General features: G+C 39.3%; 1 protein-coding gene across 8 annotated transcripts in view; it reads left to right on the top strand.

Moving 5' to 3' along the window:
* Positions 1-9,678, top strand: part of LOC121868730 — a 116,213-nt gene extending 106,535 nt beyond the window's left edge. For 7 of the 8 annotated variants that reach the window (XM_042369610.1, XM_042369602.1, XM_042369635.1 and 4 more), the window contains one exon: positions 6,791-9,678. In XM_042369610.1, the coding sequence (XP_042225544.1) occupies positions 6,791-7,719 (929 nt within the window). In that variant the 3' untranslated portion in view covers positions 7,720-9,678. The remainder of the gene's footprint in view (positions 1-6,790) is intronic. The other variant, XR_006089445.1, reaches the window with a different exon arrangement.
* The last annotated feature ends 2,433 nt before the right edge of the window (positions 9,679-12,111 follow it).

A 12,111-nucleotide genomic window follows, 5' to 3' on the forward strand; every position in this document is an offset into this window, starting at 1 on the left:
CTACCCTGAACAGGGTAGTTCATAAAATACTGTAATGTAATGCTAAATTTGTACCTAAAATTATGAAAGTTAGGGCTTGGCTATGGGCAACATGTCTGTCCACGGATGATGCAGTGCTTTTTGCAAAGAATGAATAGGAATTACAAAACTTGGTGTTTGATTGAAGGAGATTGAAAGATAAAAAATTGGAAGAGAAAGATAATAGTGTTTTAGGAAGGAATTTGACATAATGGATTTGGGTAAACTGAAGAGAAAAAAGTAGCAAATTGAAATGTCAAATTATGATGAAAAATAAGATAATGAAAAAAGTTAACTATTTCAAGTATTTGGGAATGATGTTTAGTAAGAATGTGTCTGTGGAGAATGAAATCAGGCAGAGAACACTATACTTTATAGGAAGATGGTGATTGGAGAACTGGGAAGGACTATAAAGTTGGAGGTAAAATGATAACAGTGAAACATAGATTTGAATGTGGTACAGTAGAATTCTCTAATATTCAAGCTACAGTGTTATGTTATTTGAAGCTGCATTAGGAATTACCAGAATGGAAGGGATAAGAAAGGTGAAGTATATGGGATGTTTTGATACGCTACCTGACCTAGCTCTTTTGATACGCTACCTGACCTAGCTTGGAGAAGGACGTGCCCCTAAGTGCTCGTGCTAGTGACCAGAGGAAATGGCCGCTGTGGATCGTTGTGTTGTGGGGGAAGAGGGGCGGAGTGTGGGGAAAGATGACCTTCTGGCCACTCTGTTAAGTCAGCTGGAGCAGTTGAGGAGAGAGAGATAGACACTCTAAACGGGGAGAACGAAGCCCTCAGGACTGAACTCCTTCAGGTAGGTGTCCTGCCCAGCAGGATACCTGCGAAGGAGGAGCAGGCGTGGAGAGTGGTTGTTTCCAAGGGGACTAGGGTCAGACTCAGGAAAGCTGACCAGGGTGTGGAGTGCAGTAACCCGTACCAAGTGTTGGAGGAAGCAGGCGAGGAAGTGAAGAGGCAGGACGATGTGGTGCCAGGAGAGAAAGGGGCAGTTGTTCAAACCCTGCCCAGTGGTAAGGTCGTGGTAGTTGGGGACAGCCAGGTGAGGTTCTTAGATAGGACTTTTTCTGCAAGAAATAGGAAACGTAGGACTAGGGTGTGTTTTCCTGGGGCTGGGATAGGTCATGTAGCTGAGAGGATAGATAGGGTTTTGTCAGGGGAGGGTACCAAGCCAGTAGTGTGTCTTAGTGTGGGAGGCAACAACATAGGAAAGGTTAGGAGTGAGGAACTTTTCAAGAGGTACAGGGAGGCGCTGGGGAAGGTTAAAGATAGGGTAGGGATCTCGATAGTATGTGGTGTCTTGCTTAGAAGAGGAGTTGGTCGTGAATGGCTGTCCAGGGCAATTGTTATAAATTGCCGACTGGAAAAACATTGTGCAAGCAATGGTTGGGCATTCATTGATAACTGGCAACCATTCTCTGGCAACGATTACCTGTACAGTCGTGACGGAGTACACTTGTCTTGTGCGGGGGTGAAGACGTTGTCTGCATCCCTGGAGCGTGAAATTGTCACTCCAAGGGGGTGGGGGGGGGTTAAGTGGGAGTAAAAAAAACAAGCAGGTCCTGGGAAGTAAAATTGGTTACTCAGGACAAGGGGTAAAACAGGACCAGGGAAGGGTAGGTTTAAATGTATACTATACGAATAGTAGGAGCGTTAGAAATAAAATAGACTTGCTGAGAGCGGTTGTATGTACCAAGAATGTAGACGTCATAGCAATCACCGAAAGTTGGATGAATCTGGCGAGCAAAAACTTTTTATCAGATTACCACATAGAAGGGTACAACCTTTTTCACAAGGACTGGGAAGGTAGGAAGGGGGGAGGGGTCGCACACTTCGTCAGGGATACATTAAAATGTTGTTTTAATAATTCAATAAAGGGTGAAATAGGAACCGAGTCTGTATGGGTAGAAATTACAGAAGGAAGAGAAAAACTAATTATGGGAGTGATTTACAGGCCCCCAAGTCTTGGGAAAGAAGCAGCTCAGCCCATATGGCAGGAAATGAGTGGGGCAGCAAAATATAAAAACCTGTGCATTATGGGGGATTTCAACTTCAGAAATATTGACTGGGACAACATTGTAGGAGACTATGAATCTGAAGACTTCCTAGATGCAGTACAGGGCAATTTTTTTAAACAACAAATTACAGAACCTACTAGTGGTGACAATATATTAGACCTAGTATTAGCAAATAAAGAAAGTATTATCAGAGATATCACAGTAGGGGAAGACCTAGGGAACAGAGATCACACAGAAATCAGGTTCACCCTAAATTGGGAAACGAAAAACAATGACAATATGGTCAGAGTCCCAAACTTTGGATTGGCTGATTATCAGGGGTTAAGAAGGTACCTACAGGGTAGGTGAGGTCGCCTGGGAACAGTCAGGTCAGTCCCCAGTAGGAATGAGAGGTCACAGGTGACACAACAATTGATCATGACTATAATATATTCACTCGTATACTACGTAAAGCACAAGAACAAAATATACCATACAGAAAAATTAGGTCAAATAAGAATGAGCCAAGGTGGATGACCAGAAAACTTAAACATGACATAGGAATAAAGAAAGGAATTTATAAGAAATTAAAGGGAGGGGAGAAGCAGCTCAGAAATAGGTATAATGAACTATCTAGGAATGTTAAGAAAAATGTAAGGAAGGCAAAGAGGGACTACGAAATCAGGATAGCAAGAGAATCCAAGACGAATCCCAAGGGATTTTTCCAGCTATATAGGACGCAGGTCAAGGACAAAGTGGGGCCTTTAAAGTCAGAGAGAGGGGAAGTGATCGATGACAGTGAGGAAATAAGCAAAGCATTACACAGCTACTTCTTATCAGTTTTCACAGAAGAAATTCACGAGGAAATTCCAGAGGTGGAACTGATATTTAGGGGAAATGAAGAAGAGAAATTAAAGAATATCACTATCAGAAAAGAGGATGTTCTTAAGAAGATAAATAAATTAAAGAAGACAAAATCCCCAGGGCCGGATGAAATTTTCCCTCGAGTTTTGAAAGAGTGTAAGGAACAGATTAGCGGACCCCTTGTAAATTTGTTTACAAAGTCATTAGCCACGGGAGTTGTGCCAGACTTGTGGAAACAGGCAAATGTAGTACCCATATTCAAAAAGGGGGACAGAGCATCAGCGTTAAATTACCGGTCGATTGATTTGACGTTAGTAGTGGGGAAATTTCTTGAATCAATTATAGCAAATAGCATCCGATCGTATTTAGAGAAAAGCAAATTAATCTACGACTCTCAACATGGGTTTACAAAGGGAAAAATCTTGTTTAACAAATCTGCTGACGTTTTTTAGGAAAGTCTTCGATGTAGTAGATGATGACGAAAATTACAATGTTATTTACTTAGACTTTAGCAAAGCGTTTGACAGAGTACCGCATCAGAGGCTTCTGAGAAAAGTTAAGGCTCATGGTATCAAGGGGAAAGTTTTAAACTGGATAAAATCATGGCTCACCGATAGAACACAGAGGGTCAGCATAGAAGGTGTTAAATCTGAGTGGGGCTGTGTAACCAGTGGGGTTCCCAGGGGTCAGTACTGGGCCCACTCTTGTTCATGATCTACATAAACGATCTAGATACTGGGATCAGTGACATAAGCAAGTTTGCGGATGACACCAAAATAGGGCGACAGATTAATTCAGGGCAGGATGCAAATGCACTACAGGAGGATTTAAATAAACTGCAGGAGTGGTCAGAAAAATGGCAAATGAAATTCAACACCAGCAAGTGCAGCGTACTTAATATTGGAAGAACAAATACTGTCAATGTATACAGCCTTAACAACATCAACCTAGAGAAGTCGACTTTTGAAAGCGACTTAGGGGTACTTGTAAGCCCGGACCTACGGCCTAGAAAACAGTGAGTTAATGTTCGAAATAAGGCAAACAGAGTATTAGGGTTTATATCTAGAAGTGTAAGTAATAAGAATGCAGAGGTCTTATTGCAACTATATCTTGCGCTAGTCAGGCCTCACCTCGATTATGAGGTTCAGTTCTGGTGCCCTTATTATAGAATGGATATCAATTCTTTAGAGTCGGTGCAGCGAAGAATGACGAAAATGATTCCGGGACTTAAAAACCTTCCATATCAAGAAAGGGTAAAGAAACTAAACTTGCAATCCCTAGAAAGACGAAGAATGCGGGGAGATATGATAGAAGTATTTAAGTGGGTAAAAGGAATCAATAAAGGAGATATAGATAAAGTTCTTATAATATCCGAGCAGGATAGGACTCGTAGCAACGGATTTAGGTTGGATAAGTTTAGGTTTAGGAGGGAGATAGGAAGGAACTGGTTCACAAATAGGGTGGTGGACGAGTGGAACAAACTTAGCAACTTTGTAGTAAGTGTTGGAACGCTTGAAAGTTTTAAAAGGAGGCTAGATAGATTCATGGATGATAGAGTGGTAGTAACTCTCGACAGGAGCTGCCATACACAGGCCAACCAGCCTATTGCAGACTCCTTATTTTCTTGGAATGCCAGAAAAGGAAGAGTGTAAATTTTTTTTTTTTTTTTTTAACTTAGTGTACAGTAATTATCTATTTGCAGTAAGGGTAAATATTATGTTTAGGCTTTAAACTTTATTAGTAAAGAAAATATGAAATTCCTTGTGGATATGAGAGAGAATACCTACATAATAAACAATGAGTGCATTTTTTAATTTCACCAACTAGCAATCTCCCTACAGTCTGGTACCCTTTAAGTGGGCAGGGCATTGAAGTAGAGGGAAAATGTGGGGGTTAAATAAATAAAATAATATAATCATACGTACTGTAGTAAAATTAATAAAAACCTTACCTAGCCTAACCTAATTTGTCCTGACCTAACCGAACCAGACCAAACCAAAACCCCAAAACTTAAAATTTTCATCAAAAAATGAAAGCACACCCAGGAATGAAGCAAATATATTTATATTACTAAGAAATTAACTTTCCGAAAAAATAACAATAAAAGAAAGTGGCACCCCTAAACCTTACAGTTACCAGCAATAGGGTCTTGAGTATCTTGAAATTTATTTCTGAGAGAAAAGCTTCACAAACATGACATTGGGAATGACCTGAATATTTTATATTTATGAAACTACCTAAGTTATGAAATACAATAAATTACAACAATATTAAATCACTTTGTTTTTGCAGACATATAAGACCATCATTTTCCATACAAGCATGAATCTATTGTTCTGTTGTGTGTGGTTGCTTATCTCAAATAGTTTAATTCTCTTACTACCATCATGTTTCCATAATACCAATACTGTACCAGATTTAGGTGCTTGGTCCAGAGGTATCAGACATAATGGCTCAAACACTGGGCAATAATGGAAAAACAATTGGAAAAAGTTTGTGTGGTAGACCATAGAAGTGCACTCCACGACTGACCAACGTGAACTGGCCGATACGCGTGACACTTATAGTTCTTGTTTACACTGAGGCGGTCGGTCACATCCCATGGCATCTTGTGCATCATATACATTTGTAAATCTCTCATAATCCGAAATTTTACCAAATATACTACGAATACCTGTATTGCAATATACAGTACAGTGAACCCTCGCTGTACGCGGTCAATTGAACCCACGGAGGCCTGCGTAAAGTGAACAACATAACATATGGGATTAATTGAAATAGACCGGGCCGACCATCAAACTCCACTTTTTCAGACACAACACCTACGTTGCAGTAAAAATAACTTCTTAATTTTATGATGGTATGCACACACAATTAATAATTAAGAGAAATATCAATAATATTAGGTTTTTTAACACTTACATTAGAAGAAAAGATGGCTGGGCACACGGGGATGGGGGGTTGGCTCCGAGGCAGAGGGCAGATTATTGGCCCTCACCTGTATCACTTGTATCAATTGTATCACTATCCACCACAGAGGCTTGCATGGCCTCTTTGTCAAACCCCTCAAAGTCCATATAAGTCCATATCCTCACTATCACTAACTTGGGCCGGCTGTGATGGGTGGCGGGTGAACTCGGTAATGTTTTTATGACTGGGCGACCTTGTGCGCACCCTGCCCGCGCCGCTCTCCGCGTAAAAGAGTACATGCACCTCGTAAAGCGGGGTAATACTGTACAGTATATGTGGTAATATTTTGAAATGTCTCATGTTTCAAAATTTTACCAAATGTTACAAAAATTATAATACCCTGTACCCTGTATATATTTTGTAACAGCAAAACGTTACAAATTATGTGTTATTTCAAATTTGAGAGGTATGGGGGTTTTACTGTAGGTTATCCATTGATGAGAGGTAATTATAAAACCTTTTCTATGCTTCTGCCATACAAGTCTATAGTGTTTCTTTTTCTGCCTGCCCTAAATATTTATGCAGTCAATAACCAAAAGAAGGTTTTGTGATCAGAATAAATTATATTAAATAGTTTAATAGCAAGAGTATCTAGACTGAGTCCACAAATCACCATTTTCCAATTTTATATACCCTGGTTATGACACCAGTTTGACCTCAGAATTTTTGCACGTTCATTCACCACTGTCATTTATAGGTGTATTTTTTTTTGTTACCTAAATGGTTATCATTTTTTTAAATTGGTACAGTATTATGAAAAAGTGTACTGTAAATGTTCGATTTAAATTTATTTAATTTTTTAGTGTGGACATATATTTATTAGTATATTTTAGGTTCAGTACACTTTTAAGGTTTTTCAAAACTATATTATGTTTAACATTCAAAGAGTAAGCACTAAATATTTGTTTATGTTTTTACTTCAGGAGATGGCGAGGATCGTGATAGAAATCACCGTCGTCACAAGGAAAAGAACTTACCACCACCACCACCTCCACCAACAGCACCTCCAAAAAACTCCATTTTCCAAGGGCGAGAAGTTACGGTTCAAAAAGTAGGGTGTGCTTCCAAAGTTGGAGCAACACAACCAAGCAGTAATCCAACACAAAATGCAAACTGCAATAACACCAGTAGTATTAGCAGTGGATTACTTAACATCCCTGCTGGTAATACACAGAGACTAATAGCATTACCAGGCCATCCAGGGTCTTCTGGAACTAATATGACTTTACCAGGTTCCCACCAAGGGCCTCCACCACCACCACCTATGACTGCAACAACATGTAACATATCCTCATCTCGCAGTGGACCATCATCACAGAGTTCTCAAGGGTCACTTCCAACAGCAGGAATAGCTTCATCTTCTGTGCCAGTTCCATTAACTCCATCAGTACCCCCTCTGGCCTGTCCTGTTCCGCCACCCATTGGGGGACCTGTTCCTATAGCCATGCAGTCGAAATTATCTCCTATTCCCAGTGAACAGTCTGTGGGAGGCACATCTACTGCTTCCCATCACCCATCTTCGGTACAGATTGGACCTCATATATCACCAACCCCCTCAACTCCACAAAATCCTGTTTATCCTGTGCGACAGTACTCTAGGGGACAGTATACTTCCCCTGCTGCAGAGGGGGTACCTCCTGCCATTTCTTTGTATTCCTCTGGTCGTGTGGCTCCACCCCAACCTCCTAATCCAGTTGTACCCCCCCAAGGTCCTGTTGGACATCCAGCTCCTGTGAGACCACAGGGACCACCAGCTCAAGGGCCTCCAGGACTGGTATCTCCTAGTTTGGGTTACAGTGGTGGGGGTTATTCTGGACATGATTGCTCTGCCCCGGGATCCAGAGGGTCGTGATGGCGGGCTTGTTACCCTTCTGGGTCCCAGCCTGCATTTAGCAGGAGGGCCTTGCTTTTGTTCTGACCTGTATGATATCTCCAGCGAACCTATTATAATAGGCTCTGCTCTCTGTGTAGAAATTCTTCTCGAGTCCTTGTGCGGATTAAATATTTGTTGGTCGGGCCAAATTGAGTGTTCTGTCATTTGCATAATAATTTCATAAGCAGTTTTAATGTAAACTGCATCATGTCACAAAGCACTCCTGGTGTGGCCTGACCACAATTAATTATGTACATTGTTGGAAAGCTTTATATGTCTTTTAGAGTATTTTATTGCATACCATCCATGCCCTTCATCCATTTCCTTATTTTCCAATATTTTATTTTATTTTATATTCTGTATTTTTTGCTTATCCCTACCCTATCTATTTGTTTTTGGAAAGTACAAAATAATATTAGGTTCTTTCTCCTTGACTAAATGATGGGCTCCCAAAACTTTTCATATGAAAGCCCAAAAACTGCCAGAGAAACTTTCTGTGTTCTATGTTGTGCTCGTGTGAGTGTGAGACTGCCTCCCCTTATTTTCTGGGTGAGTTTTTGATGGTGGACCAGACAGATATAAGCTTTTATAAAAGAATATATATGTACTTATTACTGATCTTTATGAAAGCTTCAGTTAATTGTTATGGATTTCTGTCCCAAAGTGAAAAGCTTTCCAGCACAATTCCTCAGGGTGAATTTTTATGGGGATGATTTTTAGTTCACATGGGCTGTTAATTCTTGTAAAAAAAAAGAAAAAAAGAAAAAAGAATAAATGAAAATACCATTCATCTGGAAAAAGTGTCACACAAGGACTCTTTGCTTTTACTTCAGTTTTATCTACTTGTCAAACTTCAATATCTGCTGTTGTACAGTTTATCACAGGCTACCATATTGTTGCAGTGCAAAGACTAAACAAAGGCTAAGCTTCAATTGTGTAATGATGGGCAGTTCTGCTTAGTAGTTACTTGCCACTCATTGTCATCCTAGCCACAATGGTCTGAATCCTGAATGATTTTACAATAGTAACTAATACAGTCAAGCATAAAGTTCCTCTGACAGGGACATTTATTACACATTTTCCTTGTAAAATACTTGTACACTAGAGCAATTTTTGCTATATATTTACCTTGGGAAGGTATCAGATGTATTATGATATATTATTTATAAATCCAAGTCATGAAAAGTCACCAGTATATATGTTATTCATACATTGAGCAACTTGAAGAATCTCTACAGTGTTTGTGGCTTGGACATATCCCATAGCTCTCCCATTCACACTAGCACTTCTTGTATTTATGTTATGTACATAGATTGTTGGGACAAATAATATTTTTATTTTCTTTGTTTTTTGCTTTTGTGTATGATGGGATATTCATGTTTCCTAATATGAATTTTTTTAGTGATATCTTTTACAAGAAATGTCCAATAGATGTTGTGAAGAAGTGAAGGAAACTATTTGAAACCATTATTCTTATTGTGGATATATATCTTTTTATTTTATTTTTTCATTGCCAATGATAGTGTGTTGTAGAGTTGATGTTTATGATACACCTTTAGACTAAGCATACAGTATACAAGAGGTGTTCAGCATGGGAGTGAACTGAGCCCTGCACAGATTTGTTGTGTTCATTTTCTTTTTGAATAGTTGGTAGTTGGCGCATTATGGAGCTCTCATACCATGCATGCTAAATGTGTAGCTACCAGTAGGCGTTATACCAAGACTCAGTACCTGGCTCAACATATTTCTGAGCAGGGACTCGGGGCAACCCCAAGCAGACATAAGATAAAGGCTCATTTAAATTTAAGATCCCCCATGTTGCAAATCCTGACAGTTGTTGTATATCAATACAACAGTATTTTTGTGTACATATGCCTATGTCTTGTACAAAGAATGGTAGCATTAAATGATTTGGATATGAATAAATCTTACCATGTCTCAGATGCTTATTATTCCTTTAGTTGTTTATTTATTGATGGGTATTTTGGATGGGGCTTATTTAATGTAGGTGGTTGAGATAACACTTTTTTCCTTCCCTCATTAATTTTCAATTAATAAAAAATCTATTTGCATAAGAAAGTTGCACACACACATAAAAGGAAAAGTAAAATAATAATTGAAATACAATTTTTATTTCTTGCATGTTACATAATGCATTTTAAACCTCTTACAATCAAAGATAACCTCACCATGGGAAAGTATTTCCAACTATACTGTAGTTGTAGTCCAAAAGCAACAGACAAAAACTATGGCTCTGCAAAACATGCTTTTTGGAGGGGGAGGGGGTTCAGCTCACCCGGGCACAGGTCACTGACCCACATTGGGGCCTGGGGGATAAAGAACCATAAAGAAATACAAAAATGAAAAAAGATCAAGAGTGAGAAACAATATATGTATGTTGTGTTGCCAATAGTAAGAGAAACAATAGAGACCCTGCAATTGTGTGTAAATGTAGCAGAAAGTCAGATCAGCAACCTGGGACTTGGTCACAATTTTTGTGATGCCATATGGTAGCAGCATCTACCATTAGACAACACATTATGCTTCCAATATCTTCCCAGGCGGTAGTACCTCCCTGTTTGGTAGCTGCCTACTACCTAATTGTTCGCTTCTGAAGAAAAAGATTTACCACAATGTGGTTCCAGAAGTCGACACATTGATAAACGAGTCCTCTTAGCCATTCCTCTCTTACTACTAATCACATATAGGTTTTAACTCTTCAGCAGTGCTGAGAAAGCTCTCTCTGCTTTACAACTGCCAGCTTATGACTTTGTAACCCACATTAAGTCCCTGGCTTTTCAAAGCACTTGATTAATCACATTATCTGACATCCTGGCTCAGATTTTCTATTATATATACAGGTATACAAATACAAACCACAATATTTTTCCATTCAAAATTCACATAAAAATATCAAGTTTTCATGCAGAACAGACTATCAATTTTTAAGCCCTCTGGCTAAGGAATGCCAAATTAAAGGTTATCAAGTCAGACTATACATAACACTAAATTTGGGTGTGTGGTTCAGATATCTACTGATGACATCACTAGTATTTTCATCTCCAATTGGTTGAGGTGTTAAATTGCCTTTCCAGTTCATAAAGATCCTGATGGTGTGTTATGACCCTGGGGGTTTACCCATAACTAGTGATTACTCTCAGTTTATTACCATTATCTTTTCACAGTTCACCATGTCAAATAAATTTCATTGATAATTAAAAAGCACTAAGTACTCTTCAGCAAATTAAGATCTGTACAGTACAGTATAATCAAAAGTAATGGTAAGCACAATAGACTTTAAACATACATATTAAACAAAGAAACCTTAGACCTACCCTAACAAACACATCTATACTATATACAGTACTGTATATTTAAACATGCATACAGTATAAGGATATTGGAAGTGGTAAATTATGTTAAATCTAGTAATGTTCCAAATCAAGTTAAAAAGAAGCTCCCATTTAACAATCGATAAAGAGAATAAGTTTACTTAACAGGAGACAGGTCAAAACTGAAAACCTAGTATGGTAGCTCACACAAAACACATCAATATACAGTACAGTATTTCTTTGGAAATAACAATATTTTTGGTTACATACAACTGCCAACCCACGAAATACAAATACGGTACTGTAGTCTTAAGACTGACCTGCTGTAAAAAAAGGTATTGCTTTGGTAAGAAAAATTAACAACTTCCTTTATACAGACTTACGGTAACTGGAGGGGGAAATAGCGTAGGGGTGAGATGAAAATGAGGGTGGAATGGAAAGAAGCAGACTTACCCTGCACCTGACTTGACCCGTCCAAGCTTACCAATTACAAACATTAACCTGAAGCTGCCCTCCTATCTCCAACACTTGCCCACAGCACAGCAGCCTACTGCTACAAACCACTGTATACCCTCTTCTGGTCATTATTGGATTAACCCTCTCACCCTAGTGGCCACCTGGGCTATTGGGATGATCACAGTATACCCAGAGGTCCTATTTGTCCCATGGGAAGACTTCACTTTCCACAAGTTTAAGTTGTTGTCTGTATAAAGGCAGACCAGGCCAAGGTTCACTCTCATTCACTCATTCTCTCCTCATCCAAACCTCTGCTCCTCCCAGGATTCCACAGCTATGACTACAGTTCTGAAGCTGTTGACATCTCCATCACTGCATCCCTGACATCCCATGAATCCAGTCCTCTCATCCCTAGAACATTCAGCACTGCCTCCCTGAGTGTCCTATGACTATAGATAGCATCACAATCAACATCTCACACTCCAGTACTGCCTCACTGACATTCCACGGCTCCTTGCTGCTCCTGCGAAAGGATTAAGTGAGGGGATATATATATATTATACTACCAGACTGGGCTCACTAA

The sequence above is a fragment of the Homarus americanus genome, unplaced genomic scaffold (genome assembly GCF_018991925.1).
Source record: "Homarus americanus isolate GMGI-L3 unplaced genomic scaffold, GMGI_Hamer_2.0 scaffold32583, whole genome shotgun sequence".
In the NCBI taxonomy this organism is placed as follows: domain Eukaryota; kingdom Metazoa; phylum Arthropoda; class Malacostraca; order Decapoda; family Nephropidae; genus Homarus; species Homarus americanus.